General features: G+C 35.7%; 1 protein-coding gene across 2 annotated transcripts in view; it reads right to left on the bottom strand.

Annotated features, from left to right (window-relative positions):
• LOC120770417 (epidermal growth factor receptor) overlaps positions 1-21256 on the bottom strand; it is a 137724-nt gene that overhangs the window by 24538 nt on the left and 91930 nt on the right. The window contains exon 1 of one of the 2 annotated variants that reach the window (XM_040097860.1): positions 15047-16367. The exons of the other annotated variant lie outside the window; for it this stretch is intronic. Coding sequence (XP_039953794.1) covers positions 15047-15323 — 277 coding nt within the window. The 5' untranslated portion in view covers positions 15324-16367. Of the gene's footprint in view, positions 1-15046; positions 16368-21256 lie in introns of those variants that run through there. 2 annotated transcript variants of the gene reach the window in all.

The raw sequence follows: 21256 nt of genomic DNA on the forward strand, positions 1-21256 counted from the left end.
TAATGGAAATTAATTTCCATATTTATTCAAAATTTGCTTACTCTTTTTTACGAATTTAAAACTCGCTTTAAATATTTCCAATATATTCACTAATTTTGGGCATTTATTTCATTAAAGTCAGGAGAACCTTGTGCTTTAACGAACCGACTGCAATTTCAGGCACGCCAACCTGGGCGCATAGCCGGTAGCCAGCGGAAGTTGTCAGCATTTGAACTTGCATTTCGAATATACGATTTTAAGTACAAAACCACACGAGACAAAAACCAAAATGAAACTCATAATGTTGTGCTGTCTGCTAATGGTTGCCCCCTTTAAGCGCCGCCAACGCTCGCAACTGGCGCGGCGGCAGCCAATGTCGTCGAAGCAGCCCGTGAGGCTGGGCGCGTTAATTGCAAGTGGGCAGCCCAGTCAACGCTGGCAACTTATCGAGTACAGATTATGTGATTTTGAAATTATATATATAAATAAATTTATGTGTGCACACGGGTGTTTATTTATGATTATCTATTTGTGTGTATTTATCATATACATACAGCCTTGGGCATGTGCATGTGTTGGTATGAAAGTGTATGCGTGTTTGTGTGGCAGGAGCCCACCAGGTTCGCTGCTTGAGTCTTTTGTTTAGCATATGTTTACACAGTGTTTTGTGTGCTTGCTTTGCGCTGTTCTTCACATCATTCTCCGTTTCTTCTACACGCTTTTTCATTGTATATTTTCTGCATTTACTTGAGTCCTCATTGTTGTCAGCAACGCACATCAACAGCGAAATAAGAGAAATACAAAAGTAGCGCAATAACCAGGGAGAGCCCGGCAATGGAGGAAGACAAAAACTATTAGGTGGGTCGCTGATGTTGCAACGACAACGCAACACCGTAAAGCGTTGGCTGTTGCTTGCTGTGTTGTTGTTTGTTATGAATGTTGTTTTTATTTTGCAAAATGTGTGGTAGCCAAATCGATTGCGGTTGTGTAGTGATTTTGAGACAATCTACGCCCACTCAGCGGTTGGTTTTCTGTGAAATTCACTCTTTTCTGCTGATTTTGCATTTATTAGTGTTTTGTTTTCATTTATGGTTTCGTTTATTTTTATTATTTTTCTCCGAATTGCGTACAATTATTTTGTGTAGTTATATATTTTTTTGGTTGACACTCTTTTTCGTATTAGTTTTGAGAACATTACTGTTTCAACTTTCTAAAATGACATCAGAAATCTTGAACTCCGCAGAGTTTCAAATAAGTAATAATATAAAGTGCTATTCAATATGATTTTATAAGTATTTTAAGAAATTTCTATTAAAAAAATATAAAAAAGTCGTTGTTTATTTCATATTTTGATAATCTAAAAATAACATACTTAAATTTCGATATCTTAAATAATTATTATTTTAAATAATTTTTGATTTACAGGTTTCTTTCTTAAGCATAACCATTTAGTTCAATCCGCTCCAAATGTTCATCTTTAAACACATTTTTCTCAAAACCACATTTTCGAAATTTGATAGAGCGAGTACTGGAAGACAAATTATTTGATCACCATCAAATTCTGCATGTTTTAAAATGTTCTGTGTATAGTTCTGCATACAGTAACCTGTCAGTTTTTTGACATTATCAAAAATCGACCTTCGACAGAACAAAAAGGGCCAATATTTTTGGTAAAATAAAAGTTTTCTTATAAACTCTGTCTTTATGGGGGATTTTTGATTTTTTTTTGCGAACATAGATAAGTTTTTTGGTACACAAACGAAGACAGAAGTCACCACAGCAATGAAGAACCTTTCTTTAGTCTGTTCCCACGACAGTCGGGTCTAAGTAATCGGAGCGGACCCGTATTTTTTTCCAATCAAGAACTGTCGACTCGACACCATTCCTCGAGATTACTTCAGGAACATTTTATGTAGCGACTACAACAACAACCTTTGCTTAATGGCGTCTTAGATCGCATGTAACTAGAAAAATATTTAATTTCTTCCTTCAAAATTTTAAATTGATTGATTTTTGTTTTTCATAAAATCCATACGAATATAACCTTAAAATTTCAAAACAATTGACAAAGTACTATTTTTTTTTAATTCTTAGAAATCATCGTTTTTAGGTTAGTGGCTGGCAGAACTTGATTGCAAAATAATAAAAAAGTTCAAATCGCAAAATATCTTCAAATTAAAGCAACAAACGTTATACCGAAACTATTAACTCGACAAAAAATATTTCTATACTATTTATGTTGTTAGATTATTTTTGAAGCTGTATTTTTATAAAAAAAAAATATATTTATTTAAATTTTATGAAAAAGTTTAATTTTCATAAAAAAAAATAAATAAAAAATAAATTAATTTTTATAATTTACTATATTTATTTTTATTTAATTTTACAATTTATTATGTTTATTTTTTTAATTTAAAATTTTTATAAAAATTAAGTTTTTTTATAAAAAAAAATAATTTTTATTTCTATTTTTATAAAATTTTAATTATTTGTTTTAAAAATTTAAGTTATTTTATAAAAATAAAATTATTTTTTTATAAAAAGATTAATTTTTTTATTATAAAAATATAATAATTTATAAAAATATTAAAAAATTAATAAAAAGTAAGTTTTTTTTATTAAAATTTTATAAAAATACAGCTGCAAAAATAAGCTAACAACAAAAATGGCATACAAACGGTATAAAAATTATTTTTTATAAAAACACATTATAATTTAATAGAATTTATCAAGTATAAACATCTCCTAAGCGGGATTATCATCTTCTTAAGACACAAAATATTTACTATCTATTCTTCCAACTTCTACCTTCTCACCAATGACCTCTTGAACTCTTTCGAATGCAAGCAGACAACAGCAAAAACAAAATTTGCGAAAAGATTAGCAAAAATAAAAACAAACACAAATCAACTAACACAAACAAATATGAATTAGAAATGTCAATAACAAACATAGTCATGCATAAGTGTTGGCTAAGAGAGCGCCAGCAAACGAAAATTGCGTCTCGCAAAACAAAACTCTTCGTGTTGAACTCACGGCACTCTAATAAATTAAATGCAGCTAGCGACTTGTCAATGTGTGTGTGCTTATCTATGTGCATTTTCAGCTTGCAACCAGTTATGTATGTGTGTGTGCGCCAAGGAAAACCTGTTGTAAGCTGCTTTTTCTGTTATATGCACTGATCTTGTTGCAACAAATAACATGTAAGTACTTCTTAGCTTTCCTCAAGTTGTTATTACGAATTTTAACTGCAAGCAACGCCAACACAAACAGCTGAAATGTGCTCTCAGCGGCTAGAGAAACGCGCTCTTTGAGTTGCGCTCCGCTTTAGTGAGGTTATGGTTGCTGTACACAAACAACAAATAGTTGTTGTTATTAAATCACAACTAAGAGTTAGAATGTATTGAGCGAAGTGCCAAGTCTTTTAAATCTCTCTACAAATAGAGACATCTACAAATTTGTCTATTATACAGCGCGTATGTGTGTGTTTGTGAGCTGCTGCTGTGCGTCAGGTAACACTCAGCAACAATTTGTTTCACCTCTCAATTCAAGTGTTACTGGAAACTATTTAACTTCTTAGCAGCGCTACTCTAGGTCCACTCTCTCTCTAGCTGTTTGCTATTGTTTCTAACCCTCTTGTTAGCTCTCCACATTGCATTTTCCTCAACACACATTTCTATTTTTGTAACATTTTCTTATGACTTTTCTTCAAAATTTCCCCCAACTCGAATTTCTGGTCCCTGCTTCACCGTGTGTTGCAATTTTACTTTATTGTCGTTTTGTTTTTGTATTCGTATTTTCGTTTTTTGGGTAGAAAGTCAAGTAGCGGAGACTGCGTTCTACACCTTTTGTTACAAACGCCACTCAAATGCCCCTCTATGTTTGTATTTGTATATATATAAAACTAAATATGTGTTAATACTCATACATGCATGCACGTTACTTCAGCACTCCTTCACTACACTGTTCGTTCTTTATGATTTTTCTTGCCATTTGCTGCTGGCTTCGGAATTCCATGGAATTACGTTATGTTGCAGCATCGCCAAGCGGCAAGCGGCAAGCGGCCAAGAGCCTACGTCTGCCATTGCCGCTGCAGCTGTGTGAGTTACCTGTTTGAAGCTATTGAAGCAAAACTAACACACACACACATACACTCACACCGATACTTTGGAGAAGTAGCAGAAACCTGAAAGTAACACTGCACACAGCAACGCTGACTTCTGCACCCAAAATAGTTGGCTCACAGCGGCCAAAAGTCAAACTGTTAGCTGGAAAATGGCTAAGAAAAAAATAGAAAACAAATTAAACGGTAAAGTAGAAAAAGTTGAACGGAGGAAAATCGCTGGAATGGAATGTGGACGCTGCGCTGCGCCGACAACGACGCCGAAGCTAGCTAGTGGCTCAAGCAGTGGTCAATAAAAATAGCGAAAAAGCATTCGAGTTTAAGTCTGTGTTGTAGCTGTTGTAGCAGTCAGCGACTTCTAGTTGCGTAAAAGCTTGAGAGTGTGTTTGTGTGTGGAGATTTTCATGCACATTCGTTTCTGTTAGATACTAGATGCTGGCTGTTAGCTGCTGACTACTGGCTTATGCTATATTGGGCCTTCACACACACACGCTTGCGCTTAGCGTAGGCTTAGCTTAAAATTCTAAGATGAATCAAGAAAACTAGTTACTAAAATCGAAAAGCACGAACAAAACGAGCGAATTAATAATGAAAGTAGCTGAAAGAATTTCGTATGTATATGCTAACGAACTCTTTTACGGGATGGAATTGTACACCTGGCGGCATGAATATTTAAAAAAGAAAAAGGAAATAAAAATTAAAATAGAATTTATTTATTAAACCAAATCTTATATATACATATATACATGCATATATACTCTTTCTGTGCTTTAGACCTTTTTCGAAATGTCTCATTATTCGCGTCGCCGAGATCGTTGAGCATAGATAATGACTCGATTTTAATTCGTAAAGTTTCTAATTTTTGGTTTATTGCTTTGATTTCTTTCTGCTCTACGCTTCGCTTTGCTTTCTTGATTACTTGCGTAGCGCTTTTTGTTGGCGGGTATTTCTCGGAATTTACTGCTTTAATTATAAAGATTTTTTTTTTTCATTTTTTTATAGAACTGCTGCGGGCGTTATAAAGTGGTTCAAGTAGCAGCCGAGAGATGCTGCGATAATGCCACTCGTGGATATCGATTTCGGTTTGTTGTTTATGGCACAGCTTTCGTAGTTTTGAAGGGAATGTTAGATCAGGTGGAAGCGAGTTTTGAAGAAGGAAGATTCTTAGTAGAAGTTAAGTAAGAGATTTTTGTAAGAGTTTGAAGTCTGATGTCTTCTTCTTCTTTATTGTTGTAGACGCCGCTTACGCTGTTATAGCCGAGCTTGATGTCTAAGCCGCTAAATATTTAAGAAATATTTTATTTTATATTTTTTCTGCTTTAAAAAACAACAAAAACACAGCTCTAGCGACAAGTCAAAAGAATATTATTTCTCATCATAATATTTCTCCTGCTTTAGCCAATTATTTATAAGCGATTTTTTTCAAAATTTGCACATTCCTCGTAAGCCGTAAATTAGCAAAAATTTTATTTATGAAAACTGAAAACGAAAACCAGTTACGTGCCGCTGCCTAAATCCCCCGAAATGACTGACTAATTCGTCGCCATCGTTTGAGCGCGGCTTATTACTTTTTATGTCTGCTTACTTAGTCTTTAATTCCCCTTCAAATATACTACTTTTGCGTGTTTTTGTTGTATTCTAACTTCATTTTCATATTATTTTATGGTTATTTGTTTTCGCTGTGATTTGTTTGCTGCGCCACTACACCGCCTCGCATTATATATTACCCGTTAAAGCGATTAATAATAATTTTTTCTCAACTTGCTTATTAAATATGCATGTTTTCCACTAAACCACTAAACGCTGGCGCGTCTGTATGTATGTGTGTGTGTGTATCGAAAGATCTCGACGTCGGTTTTGTATGCATTGTTGGCTACTTTCATTATCTGGCCCTGAATCAAGCATGTCGCATATTGATGAGCCGCTCATCTGGTGGTCAGTGGGTTGTACGGTTGTTAGACCATCATCATCATCACCTGGCCTTTGCAAGCAACCCGGTTATAATATTATCGTTAAAGCGTTGAAATGCTTGCGGCAGTCTGCTTGTTGATTTTGATCAGAAATTAATAATGAACAGTTACAACATGTCGTTTAGGATGTTGCTCTTTTGGATATGTATATTTATAATTAATTAGTGTAAGGTTTAATGAGCAACTAACAGAATTTCTCTGAATTTTTGTTATTTTTGTTGCATTTGCATTGGTTTTTGTTTAGATTGCCTGTGTTTATTAATCAATCAAAGCTTTACTGAGGTGAAGAATTAAAAAAAAATATATTCGAAGCTGTTTTTTTTTTAATGTTGAATATATTAAATTTTTGAATATATTTAAATAATTTCTACTATAGTATGTTAAGAAGCTATTTCTAAAAATAAATTTTCTAATACTAATTATTAAAATATTTTTTATTTTGTAGTAGCTTAATTTTTGGTTTGATTGATGAGTTGTGGTATCGGCTTTATTCCAAATTTTTTTAAGTTTGAAAGCGTTTTTATATTTATTGTGGCTTCAAATAATATAACACACGATAATCGACATTAATTGGTTCAACTAAGATTAATTAACCCAACTTTTTATATAAATTTGTGCTATTATCTTCAGTTTACATGAAGCCTAGCAGATTTTGGAAGTTAAAAATTTCCATTTAAAATCTACAACTAACTTTTTATATAAACTTATTATTTTTTCTTCAGTTTATACTACCTAAGCATATTTTAGAATTTTTTTTTCAGAATTTTCCATTAGAAATCTATAGTTAAGCACTACTTTGCACCCTTCAGCATTTAGCATACAAAGTTTTAGACAAATATATATCCACAAACAAGCTGATTCTCAATTAATATACACACATCCACCTATGTACGTACATTGATTGTATATATACATGCATATATTACATAAATATATTCAAATGCGATTTCTTCCTCCGTTTATAAGACACACATCCGGTTGCGATAAGAAATGACCGTAGAATAATTTCTCAATGCAAAAGAGTTACAAAGTATGAAATTGCAAAATAAAGAATTTCGTAGAAAATATGCACAGTAGCTTGTTTGCATACGCATGTTTGCACAGCTTATTAAAAAGGGAAAATTGAATTTTGTGCAAACAAATGCTTAAAAGCCATGCAAATGGTTACATGGTGTGCCATAATAATAAAATTCTTATCTAAGTGAGTACCCACCATGGCTTGCAAAGAAAATTTTTTTATATGTATTTGAATTTATAGTGAACTATTTTTTAAGATTTGAGAGCTTTATAAGGTATTTTAGAACAAAATAGTAACGTAAAATTTCACAGCAAATCCATAAAAAACTTTTTGATTACACAAATATTTTTTTTTATATTTTCAAAAATTAATAAAAAAGTATATGATATTTAAGTGTATCCTTATAACTGACTAAAGAGAATATATATAGAAAAATACTACATTTTATAACAAGTAAACACCAAGCTTGTCAGTCATTTCCTTACTTGGACACATATAAACCCCTTTAAGACGACCCTTGCATATACATTTTAACGCCTCACTATTTGCACAACTGTGCTCATAAGTTTAATAAATTTCCTGTGAACTATCAAGCTGAATATCCAAGCAAACAAAAAAAATAAATATAAAGGTTTCGAATGTGCGCAAACGCTAAGATAAAATCAAGCAACAAATCAAAAGACGACACCACAAGCAGGCAAAATGGTTACATACTTGAAGTAAAAAAATCCAAAAAATTTATAAAAAATAGCAAAACAGAGCAAAAAGAGCAAAAAAATATAAAAAATAGCAAAAAGTTCGCAAATAAAAAATAGTGCCAAAGCTAATTGAAAAAAATCGCTTTAATAAGTTTAACAAACATTTTTATTGATTGCGCATTTGCCTAAACGCTCGCCATGTGAGCTTTCGTAGATATGCATATACATATGTATGTATGTACATATTTATGTTTGTACATATATACATATTTCTGCCGTTGTTTGAATATATTAATATTGATATTGACATTTTTAATATTTGAGCGCGCGAAATGGTCTACACACACGCGGCGTTAGCAGCATATTAGCAACTCAGCAAGTTTTCAAGCAGGCAGCGAGTGGCCCTTAAATCAACAAAATAATAAAAAATATTTCAAATTGGTTTAGAAAACATGCACAGAAGTGCTCACACATAGTTATATATATATACATATATTTATATTGTATATGTATATACATATTATACCTGGCTGGCAGCTGCTTGCCAAAACTGAGCTCCTGTTGCCTCATGGTAATGAAGTCTCTGATAAGTGAAGCGAGAAATCGAAGTGATAATTGTAGAATATTTAATGCAGATACCGCTGATAAAAGTTTATAGTACCATATACGTGTATGTGTTCATGGTTTATAGCATTCAAAAGGACGCTCACTATCTTATACATAGTTATGAAAAGTTCCTTTCTTGCAAACCCCACAAAGCAAGTTCTTTTTTTCAAGCTATTTTCAACGAATGTTTTATTTACTTTTCTCAGTGGTTTTTGAAATAGCAGCAAATATATTTATTATGTACATATGCAGCTAGATATGTAGGCATGTACACATAAATGAGAATCGCTGCGATTGTGCTATTGCGCAGCTGAATTTGCTCAATGAAGATACCGCTTAATCGCGTAGATAACAAATTTATTGGGAATTATCGATTTTAACTACTGGCTTTGAATTAAAAAACAGTAAATAATACAAAATAAGTCATAGTTTTTTACAAATAATTGAATAGTACAACAATTTGACACATTAGCAGGTATGTATGAATTCCACTAAGTATTTCCAACCGCATTCTCTCTAAGCTTCTTAAAAGTCTGGTTTGATGTGGATGGAAACCAAAATATCGTAAGCCTTAAAATAAGTATATATATGTGAAAATTAAATATCGTTTATATAAATTTGTGAACTACATTTAATACAAAAGCCCATCTCTTGTAAGCTTATAATATACTAATAGAACACTTGCTGGCCTAAGAAATTTCATAGAAACATAAACTCAGTTTGTGAGCTCTATCTTTATTGGCATAGCTTGTGAGCTATTGATCTGAAATTTTGCACATGCCATTTTGTCTTCAAGAAGCAAATCATTTGTGGAAATCATCTATATCGGACCATTATAAGTTATAGTTGTCATATAAAGAAAACGATCAAAATTAAGTTCTTGTATTGAAAACTTTTTTATTTTAAAAGATATCTTTACCAAACTTTATATAATATATTTTCCAGGGAATTGCTACAATATTCCAAGAAATTGTTCAAATCGGATCGCTATAGCATATAGCTGCCATACAAACTAATCAATAAAAATCATATACTCATATGAAAAACTTTTTGTTTGACAAGATATCATCAGCAAATGTTACATAAATTATTTCCTAAAAAATGCAATTTATCTCTAAGGATTTTATTCAGATCAAGCGGCTATAGCTTATAGCTGTCATACAAGCTGATGAAAAAAATTATTCTCCTAATATGGAAAACTTTTTTATTTGACAAACTATCTTCACGAAATTTAGTATATAGTATTGATCAAGACAACGCTACAATCTCCGAAGAAATTGTTCAGATCGTTCTACTTTACCATATAGCTGCCATACAACCCGAACGATCCAAATGAAGTTCTTGTATGAAAAACTTTTTTATTTGATAAGGTATCTTCACGAAATTTGGCTTAAAGTATTAGTCAAAGGAACGCTGCAATTTCCAAAGAAATTGCTCAGATCAGCGTACCATAGCATAAAGCTGTCATACAAACTCTTCGATCAAAATCAAGGTAAAGACTTTTATACACTTTTTTATTCTAAGAAATGCACCTGTGAGGCGTAATATAGTTTCAATGCAACCGAAGTCAATGCTTTTTGTTGTTTTTGTTTATTCTACCCTTTCACAATTCGCTTTTATATCACCGGCGATTCATCTTCATAAAAATTATTAATGAAATCTGATTAAGCTTTAATGTCTAATGTCTATTTAACTGACCTAGTTCTCCATGTAACTATTTTAACAGTGATATATGAATTTTTATTGACCATTTTATTTGAAACATTTTCCGATAAATTGCAGAAAGTGACACGATGCGATAAACGATAAACTGATAACACAAACTTAGTTGGGGTGCACAACAATGAAGTCGCTTATTCAACCACGCACAGTCTCAATACGCAGGCAGCGAATGAATAATTGCGCACTGAAAATAAAACGCCTCAAAACTCGGGGCAAGCAAGTGCATAACAAAGTTAAAAATACTTAAATTAACTACAAAATACAATGACAAGTTTGACAGCCGTGCACCGCATGCGTGAGCTTATGCTTAACTACATACTTACACGCTTAGTCTTGCTACGCCTGCAAGTTTATTTACGACCGACTAAGTTCGCGTTATGCCAAAACTCAATATGGGCTGCAAGCACTGAAAAATATTACTCCAAAACTGTAATAAGTAAGTGTAAACAATGCGATGTAATCAGAAAAATTTTACGCTTTATCAGCAAAACGCGTTCATGTGCTCCACCCGCGTACCCAGCACATGCACAAACTCATACATACAAACATAAATCTCAACGCCGGAGCATGCTGCTGATTATTACAGCAATACAGAAATGTCAGTAATGCACTTCAAGCTGTTTGTTTGGGAGTGTGTGTGTGCCCGCAGGCTTGACTTCATTGCACTCGATCAAAAGTTATGTGTGCGTGTGTATGTTTGTATGCCGCGTGTGTGTTTTGGAGTTAAGCATGCATTTTTCGACAACTTGCTTGATATGCACTCATAAAGCAGCGCTCATAAACAAGCATGAGATATGAAAGGTGCACACATTCATCCACACACACACACAGAAAACACACACATGCATGCAGAAGTCATGCGCAGGCACATGCAGTTATAAATATTTCAAGCGGCGAATCTGATGCTTATCCAGTTTACAAGCGGCGGCCAGGTAAAATACTTATATACCTTCATATACATTTTTATTATTTTTGTTTTTCATATTTATTGTATTTGTTTTTGCTTCATATTTATTTAACTTTCTTCGGTTAACACTTGAGTCAATAACAACATACTCACATATTTATTTATTATCGTACACGTTTGTGTGTATGTAGAGCTCCGATTTTTACTGGTTTTGTCGAATTAAATGTGCCACTTTTGACATCACAGCCAGCAGAGCAGACACACGCTCAGAATAAAATACAGAGCAAACACAGAATTTATTAAAAAATGATACGGAATAAAAGTAATCAAACAGACAGCGTTAAAAACGAAAATACAACCATACATATGCGCATGTATGTAGTATTTATGTGTTTATAAAGAATTGCGGGAGCCCTGCAGTGAAACATCGAACCATTTAGGAAATATACCAGTTAACTACCAGAATCTCCTCATAAAAATTGCACTGGTCAGAAAATCGACAGCTTTACACCAATTTATGGAAAGTTTATTCAGACAGAGATCACAGTTACACCGACGTATCGTTATTCTTATAACCTAAACAGGGCAAATTTAGTTTGTAAGACCCGGCAGAGCATATCGTCACCTCAAATGCAAAAAAACGTATCGCAAAATAATCGAAATTGAGTTTTTTATTGCTTACGATTTATTACATCATATTATATATGTCATATCGTTAAAATTGCAAGCTTACGCTCTCAGATATAACCAATATATAACCATTTTATAACCAATATATAACCAAGATATAACCAATATATAAGCATTTTATAACCAAAACTCAAAACTTTTGTTTCAATATGAGTGTCTTTTATTATATCATTTTTCCTTCGGCTGTAAGCTTATGAAAAGTGATGTTACGTAATTTTGCATTTATGATATATAACGGATCGGTATGACGAGCTGAGTCAATTTGGTAATGTGATGAACTATTATGATGATATGGTATATTTCGAATCTAGCAATTGATATTTTTCATTTGGAAAAAGTCCTGACTTTGGCTGATTGTTGGGCTAGTTTTTGATTTGACTGCTGAGGATATGGATGTATGATGGTGAAAAGGGTGGTGTTGCATAGTAAAAATTAAATTTCTCTGGATGTATGGTATACACCGTCTGATCAAAATTGATCCGAACTGGTTCATCTAAAATGCGCCCTAACATATGAGTGAAGGTCAGTACTGCTCGACGGTAGAGAGTACTATATTCTGGGAAGCTTAAGTTCACATGACTTTTATTTTGGGAACTTGGTATATTTATAATGAGAGCATATTTGAGAGATTTCAGAATATATCTGAAGGAGATTTTTACGCAATATATAAATAAAAAATATTTATTTAAACCACAAAAATGTTCAGTGTCATTTAAATAAATTTGTCAGATTGTACTACAAACTATTTTTACTTTCATTACGCTACTCCCAAGTGTGTCCTAAAATACAATAATTTTAAATAATTTTTTTATTATTTAAAAAAACAACAATACGTTGTACCCATGCATTTGAGTTGCCTTGAGACCCCAAATCGATTAACCTAAATTTCAACTTCATGCATTGCCAAATAATGCTTTCAAATATTGACTACTTAATTAAAAATATAAATAAAATAAACAAAGAAATTTAATTAATTACTTGCGCTATTTTTAGCATAAATGTCATTATTTGTACAGTTACATGCAAGTTTGTGGCAAAGTAAATAAGCATTACAGCATTTGCGGCACGAATTCCAGCATGAAATCATAAATAAATAATAAACAATAAACAAAAACATAATAAAAATGTTCACTGTGGCTACAGGTGGTGAAGTGCAATCAAAGTGTCACACACACACCTACACAGCCATACAGCGATTAAGTTGCGGATGATTGTTAGTAAAGGGTATTAACTGCTTGCACTTATCGCGCTATTAAGTATTGTGCATACAGCGCCGAATATTTTCATTTGTATATGCGTGCTCACATATTTATATACATATATGTACATATATTGTACTAGAGCATACAAAATTTATGGTAGCCGAAAATCGCTGTGACAGCGTTCGAATCTGCCCCACAAACTGAACCCTAACAAATGCAAGCAAATAAGATACCACAACAAAATGTAAACAAAAATGCACACCGTTAAACAATACAAATACAACGTTTTAAATAAGAACAAATAAAATATTAAGCAGCGATGGCGGCGGGTAGCCGTACAATTTGGTAGCAGCAGCGAGTGATAGTCAGCGAGTCGTTAGCTGCCGAACTGCGGCGTGATGCTGATAAGATAAAGAAATACAAGCGAAGACTTCTTAAACCCTGAACAGGGAATATTAAGTTTGTCTAGTAGTTTTCAGCACTCAGAAGGAAACATCGGAGATACTTTTAGATAGATATATCATCATGACGAACTGAGTCGATTATATCTGTATATACGCGTACGAGCCCCTTAATTTTTAAAACATCGATTTGAAATTTTGCACACATCCTATCTTCTGCAAGGGGCTGCTTATTTGTCAAAAACGTCGATATCGGACAACTATAGCGTATAGCTGCCTTACAAACTGAACGATTGAAATCAAGTTCTTGCATGAAAACTTTTTTATTTCATAAGATATCTTCATGAAATTCGGCATGGGTTATTGCCAAAGCTGTCGGTGCAATCTGCGAAAAAATTTACAGATCAGACAAATATAGCTTACAGTTGTCATACAAACTGTTAGTTCAAAATGAATTTCTTGTATGAAAACCTTTTTTATTTGTCAAGACATCTTCACAAAATATTTTACTGATTACAAACTAAAAGAGAGGTGTAATTTCCGAAAAAATTGTTCAGATCGGACCACAATAGCATATGGTTGTCATACAAACTGATCCATCAAAATCACGTACTTGTATGGAAAGCTTGTTTTCTAGTGAAAGATATTATAGCTTCGGTGCAATGTTTTTTCTCATTCTATATACAGATAGTATATTTATACATATGCACACATTATTTATTACATATCTACCTATGTACATGCACAAGAAGCATTTAAGCTCCTTCTAAAGACAATAATAACACCGTTCAACACCTACAATGCAGCTGAGTAAGACATATGAGTTGCCTTCGTGCTTAAATTTCCACAAAAATTACTTGCCACAAAAGCGGCGAAATTCCCCATTTGCATATGAGCTGCTTTGCTATTGTTGTAACTATACATTTCGCTATTGACTGAACTGCCGTTCTGGTAGCTACGCACATTTAGAACAAGCAAGATTGATTGCATTGGTTGGCGCGAAATTTCCAAATGAGCGCCAAACACTGCCGCATACCGCAGCAGAAAAGAGTAACAAAAACACAAAAGTCAGTTAACCAAAAATAAGAATTAAAAAGCAGTAAAAAAGAAGGCATATAAAAATAGAAAACCCCATTTATGGTACGGTTCACATATTAAAACGAAATGTTTGAGCCGCAACAGCCATTAGGTGACGTCAGTATGCGTTGCACGTACGAAACGGAGTGAACTATGGACACCAGCGCTTGCATACCAATTAAGCGCCGCGCAAGCGCACAGCGTATGAGTATGTGTGTGTAGATATGAGTAGCTATTGATGTTTGTATTGATTTTGCATTTGTCTATAGCGAATTGTCCGAAAGCTGTATGTAAATATATAAGCATTTAGTTAGGGCTGACTTCTTGCGGGCATACCAGCAGTCAGACAGCCAGTAGACAGTTCATGTGAAGCGCGCGGTTGTGTGTGTATGTGTGTATTTAATGACAAAAGCCACCGGAGCGCAAGGTAAGCAAAAAATTGTGCGAAATAATATTGATTTGCGCTTGACAACGCATAAATTGGCTTTACTTATTTACGACTTGACAAGTGAAATCTCTTCCACAAACTGAAACGAGGTGTCAGCGAGAAACACATAAAAGCAATAAATAATGAAATATGTTAAATTTTTTTCACTTCTTCTTCTTCTTTCTTAGAATTGCATGTATTTTTATTGGTGCTTAAGCAAACTTACTTTTTCCTTTCACAAACTCCGTATGATTGTGCTCATGGTTTTGCGCAAGCGCCGCTGCGCCGTTAACGCCACCCACACCATTGCCGCCCATGCTGTTGTGACGCTTGCGCGCCGCTTGCTGCGAGCCGCGATAGCGTTCCGCCCGGCCATTTTTACCGCCACCGCCACCACCCTGTCGGGGGTTGCGCGCCGCTAGCGCCGTCTCGACGACGCAGCCGGAGAAGTGCAGCAACAGCAGCAGCAGTGGCGTCAATCTCTCCAGCGTAAGTACTTGCATTTTATGCTCAACAACAACAACAACGACTACGACAGCAGGAGCGCTGACACTGCAACGGCATTCTACAGAGACGCGTAATCCAGCGCGAAGTGTTGACGACGTTGAAGTTGACGTTATTTCAATATTTTGGCTTCCCTTATAATTTCCAACTTTTTGGCATCAAAGAACAATATTTGTTTTCACGTATCTTAAATTTAAATTGCACTTTGTAATTAGTCGCGCACTTATTTAAGCGAACACACACACATTTGCCAACAGGAAGGCGTATATTTGGTTACTGGATTTGCGCGTGCGCGCCGTTTGCAGTCTACAACACTACACGGCGCAAACTTCGTTTGCACATTTGTCGTTGGTTTCGGTGCTGATTGCAAGTGGCTGCGACAGCAAAGCGCGGCGCGAAGGTTTCGCTTTTCGTTCGTACGTCGTCAGTGTCACACTGGCGCGGCGTTTCTGGCTTTTTGCAAACTTTTGTTGCGCTCTAAACGAGTTTCACGAGCAGCCAAGTGACTCCGCGCGGAGTTGCTGTGTGCTCGTTTGGCTGGGCAGTGGTTGGCGCATTCACTATGTACACACACATGCACCCTTTACCGCGGGCGCTTCTTCTTTTTCAATTCGGTTTATTTGAGCTGTTTGTGTGCGGATCTGTGCCGCCGCCGATCGCGTATCTTTTGTTTGTTTTGCAAATTAATTTTTGCAACAAATAATGCGCGTTCCAATTAGTTACGTATTTTTTTAATTTTTTTTAGAATTTTACAAGCAAGATAACTCGTTGCGCTCGACAATTTCAGTTTGGAAAGGTGTAAAAAGCTCGTCACAAATCACACTGCTTCGATTTCTTGGAAGCATTTACAAAATTTAACTAATTTCAAAGCTTGAAAACACACACCCGCCAACACACGAATTCGAATTTGTAACAACAACACTAACAACCCGCCAAACAAAATGCGCTTCACTCAATTTTTTTGTCATTTAAAAACTTTTTTCCAATATTTTTATTTTTTTTCAGCAGAAAATTTATCAAAACACCGTCCGCGTGCGTTTCGGCCTCTGCGCGACAAAACGTTTTACTCTCAACTGAAGTTGGAAATCATTCCAAAAGTTCGGTCCGTTAGCCAACAATACCAGAAATGAGGCGAATTCAGACCAACTCACACAGATACTCACCAACACATTCAAGCACACATATCGAAAATACAGGTAACTCAAATATGAAGGCGCAACGGACCAAAGCAGGTAGGAAGACAACAAAAAATACACACGCCAAAGCAGCTGTAGTATTCGCCGCGATCGACAGCAACGCCGGCTTTGCTGCGGCAATAAACTAGGGAAGATACCTCCGTTTTGGAATACACAGCCAAGAGGTGCAAATCGTTATGGAAAACAACCTTAGCATTAGAGAGTGGGCTCACTTCGAAGATCACATCACAAAACAAAAGCAAATATACGATCATGTCGGCGAAGCGGCGAAATTTGTGACGCTGAGCGCGCTCAGGTGTTGCGTGATTGAGCGTCGCTCACCTGAGCGCCAGTTGAGTACACATGGCATGCTTGAGTTCACGGTTGCGCGTGTTGTGCAAGAAAACCAAATACATTCAAACACACGTGTGTATGTGTGCGCGTCTGTGTTGCAGACAATCCTAAAGACATTTGCTCGATCTTGAAGTTCTCGCCTTATAAGTTGTGGTGTTTTGCAGTTGGGCGCGTGGGTTTTCGATTTTCATGAGTTTTTATTTATATTTTTTGTTTTTACTAATTTAGGTGTTTTACACTTCGTTGTACTGTGAACTTGCTTGTGGCTTATTTTCAGTATATTAGAACTATTTTTCAAATAAAACATAAAGTTTTCCAGAAAATATTAAGAATTTTTTAGCAGCTACCCCGTTTTAGCCTTTTTATAATGGGTGGTCGAAAAAGTATTTTCGTATTTTGCCAATAGATGTCGTTGTAGTCGTATATCTCCAGTACTACCAACCAAATTGTGTCTTACCATATAGTGTTGAAAAGGTGAGATTTTAAGCTTCATTTTGAAATTTTTGTATAAAAAAGAGAAGAATGCCACCAATGAAATTTATGAAGTTTACGGAGACAATGCTGTATCAGTTCGTGTAGCACAACAATAGTTCGTTAGTTTCCGTTCTGTAAGTTTCGATGTGAAAGATGCACCTCGCTGTGATCGACCTATCGTTGAAAAAGTCAATAAAATTCTAGAAAATATTGACCAGGACCATCATATAAGCAGCCATGACATCGCTGAAGAACTTAACATTCATCATCTAACGGTTTTGAACCATTTAGCAAAGGCTGACTACAAAAAGAAGTTCGCTGTTTGGGTACCATATGAATTATCTGTGAAAAATTTAATGAAATCGAACCATATCTGAAACAAATGAAAACATAAGACGAAAAGTGGATCAAATACGACAATAATCTGCGAAAAAGATCATGGTCCAAGCGTGGTGAAGCTTAACAAATGGTCGCAAAGCCAGGATTGACACCTCTAAATTGTAAAGGAATCATCCTCTATGAGCTGTTCCTGTCTGGTCGAACGATTGATTCTATATTTTACTGTCAACAACTGATGAGATTGAAGCCATCAATCGAAAAAGGCCAGAACTGATCAACAGAAAGGGCTTCCATCAGGACAACGCACACACATCTTTCAAGACTCGGAAAAAACTGGTGAGCTTGGCTGGGAAGTTTTGATGCATCCACCATATAGCCCTGACCTTGCACCATCGAACTATCATTTGTTTCGATTAATGCAGAACTACCTTAATGGAGTAAAGTTGGCTTCAAGAGAAGGCTGTAAAAATTTATTCGCCGAGAAACCAGAAAGGTTTTACACTGGTGGAATAATGTCTCTAGCGAAAAAATACTTTTTGCCAGTCGACCAAAATGGTACAAATTTATTCATTAAACTTCTAGTTCAAGAAATACGAAAGGACTTTTTCAACTAACCAAATGTACTGCTTCTAGCGTCGCCTCTCTAGAAAATATCACAAAAAAGGATACATTCCTACCGAATGCCTAGAAATTTGTACTCTCTAGAATTTTAGTCCCTGCAGAAGTCAAAACCTCTTATACCTGAGTGGTTTTAAGGACTTTTCTTTCCCTGCGCTCGCCATAATCTATCATCTTTGATTCAGGCAAGTTGGGTAGGTGAGATCAGAGTTGGAATATTAATAATATTATTAGCTTTAATTTGAATTTTGAAATAGAGTTCAGTGTTTGAGTGAAATTTTACAACAGTTCACCGCTTTCTACTAAGCTCCGGCAGAGGTAAGGTAGCCAAACCAATAAACATATATTTCCATATTCACTTACGACACTTTATTTACACATAATACTATCTCGGAATCCATTATTTATTTAAAACATATGACTACACCAAAACATATCTTAAATAGATACTTGTTTGCATAGCACCTCGAGGACAATCAGGCTGACGCCAGTCTACCTCTAAGCAAACAAACATCGGTATTTATTCATATGACACACGAAGCGAAAAGGACAACTCACTTGAGGTGATAAAGATCCTGCAGAAATGCACAAACGCTTACATACTCACATATAAAGGCAACTGCGTGCCAGCGATTACCACGAAGAGATATTCAATACCACAGAACTCACATCAGCAATTTGCATCTCTTACCTGAAATGACAGAGAGACGAAAAGAAATGAATAAAACATTACAAACAGATAATAAATAACTAATAAATAATGAATAATTATGAACATTCCGTAAGTGGATAGCAGCCGCGCAAGCACGCCCGGGGCAGTTTAATGTGCCGAAGCGAACTTAACAGCGACTGTCGCCGAAAGTAGCGGCAGGTACGTGCATATGCAAACATTAGTACTTAACTCCATCTTTCCACGAGCCGTTCTTAAAGACGACAAATTAAATTAAAAATCTACACGCGCGACATTCGCTCAGATGCTGCGCCGAAATGATATGTGCGGGAATCAAATTTCATCGGCACGTCTGCTTACAATCGCCGCAGCAATGCAGCGCGATAATAAAAGCCACGAAACGAAAGATGACAACCTTCACCTGTCCGCCGTCGAACATGGGTTGCCACAAATCGATGCGCACGCGGCGTTGCCAGCAACAGGCAGTGAAGCGACTAAGAGCGGAATGACAGACAGTCAGAGCTGCGTAGCGTCGGTCAGGTAGGCAGGCGCGGCGACTTACCACCCGCTGAAAGGCCGATCCCACGCCGCTCGCCACTCGCTCCGACTGCCACGCACTCAACCATGAACATAAAATTAATAACGTGCAATTCGAATTCCGTGAAAGTCTCCGACGATTCCCAAAACAACTGCTGGCAACAGGCAGGCGAATATTTTCGTTTGTGATATAATGTCACTATGGTTGTTGTTGTGCAGCTAACAAAAGTCAAAATGCTCTTTGCTTGATTTTACGCTTGTTACCATACACATTGGCAACGCCTTCACCTCACCGCTGTCAGCCGAGGCAACTGTTGCAGTGTTGCAGAGCGCGCGGCAGGTGTCAGCCCGGCCGGTGTGAAGTTGTCCAATGTCATGTTGCATGCAGCATACATATCTACGTATATGCTGCGCCATCCCATAGAGGCGTTGCATTGTCTTACTGGCTCTAATCCTCAGCCTATTGTTCGGGCTGTGACTTTTCCTAATGTCTTTTGACCATATTTAGTTGCACAAAATGCAATCGAATTGACAACTTCTAATAGGCAAGTAAGCGCAATTAGTACATAAGTAGTTGGGCATTGTACTTGAAGTGGACTTGCATTGTGCGGCACTTGAGGCAACAAAGGCAATCGTACAATATAAACGGCTGGGCGCCGTGCTTGCTGGTTGACAAGGGAACTGTTTGCGCTTACATAAATGGCTGTGCCAAAAAAATATTGCGGAATTGAAGAAGTAATCTAACGAAAAGAACTTTTACTAAACACAAAATACTTGAGGATTAAAAATCCATCATTGAGGACATAAATACTTAATACATTTTTTTTTTAATATATATTAGTAAAAATTATTCTCGAACCAGTTCAAAGTAGATAGACCACAGCTATGATTTAGATATAGAATTCGATCCAAATATCGATTCAGCCTATACCTAAAAGCAATAATCTCTCAATACAGTTTGACCGAGTGATATATAAATGACCCCTGGCAGTGTCTCTATATTTAGTGGCATCTGCGGGACGTGCAGTATTGTGAGCTTCCAAAACCGAATGAAACCATAAAGGAAAAACTCTACGAACAGCAATTCATCAAATTGAAGCGAGAGATTCCCGAAAATTGTGCGGAATTCACGGCTAGAAACGAGGCAATAATTTTCCATCACCCCATTGGTAGGGCTCATGTTTCAAAAACGGTTAAAAACTATTTGGAAAATAGAGAATGTGATGTTTTCCTCGCTTACTTTATACAGAGGCCATAAGTGCCATCATTGACTGTTTGTTTCGGTAAACGGTAAACGGTTCATATCAGAACAGAGTATCAAAAATTGACTTGATTCGTTCTTTGCCGCCAAGCAGGCGCACTTCTCTGAAGTGGATGCCACAAATCGCCAGCAAGAAAGCAAAATATTAAAGCTTTGGATGAGCAACACTTTAAATAATACAATATATGAACTTAACCATTGGAAAACTACCTTTGAAGCCTCATATTTATCAAGAATAGGAAGGAAGTGAAGTACATATATTAAAAAAAGCTTTAAAATCTGGCTTTTGGTCTATATGCTCGATGGGCATCCATCCAAGACTCACATTTCTTACCTAGCCTCCTTCAACATAAAAGATGTTCATTTGTATCAAAAAATGCTGTCTTTAACTGCAAACCATGATTGGTTATAATCGATGAGCAATGGTGAGTCAAACGGCTTTCATAGTATATTAAGAAAATTAATTTCAAAATTCTTGTAGTAATAGCCGTAAAAATATACGAA

Source organism: Bactrocera tryoni, chromosome 3, assembly GCF_016617805.1.
Source record: "Bactrocera tryoni isolate S06 chromosome 3, CSIRO_BtryS06_freeze2, whole genome shotgun sequence".
In the NCBI taxonomy this organism is placed as follows: domain Eukaryota; kingdom Metazoa; phylum Arthropoda; class Insecta; order Diptera; family Tephritidae; genus Bactrocera; species Bactrocera tryoni.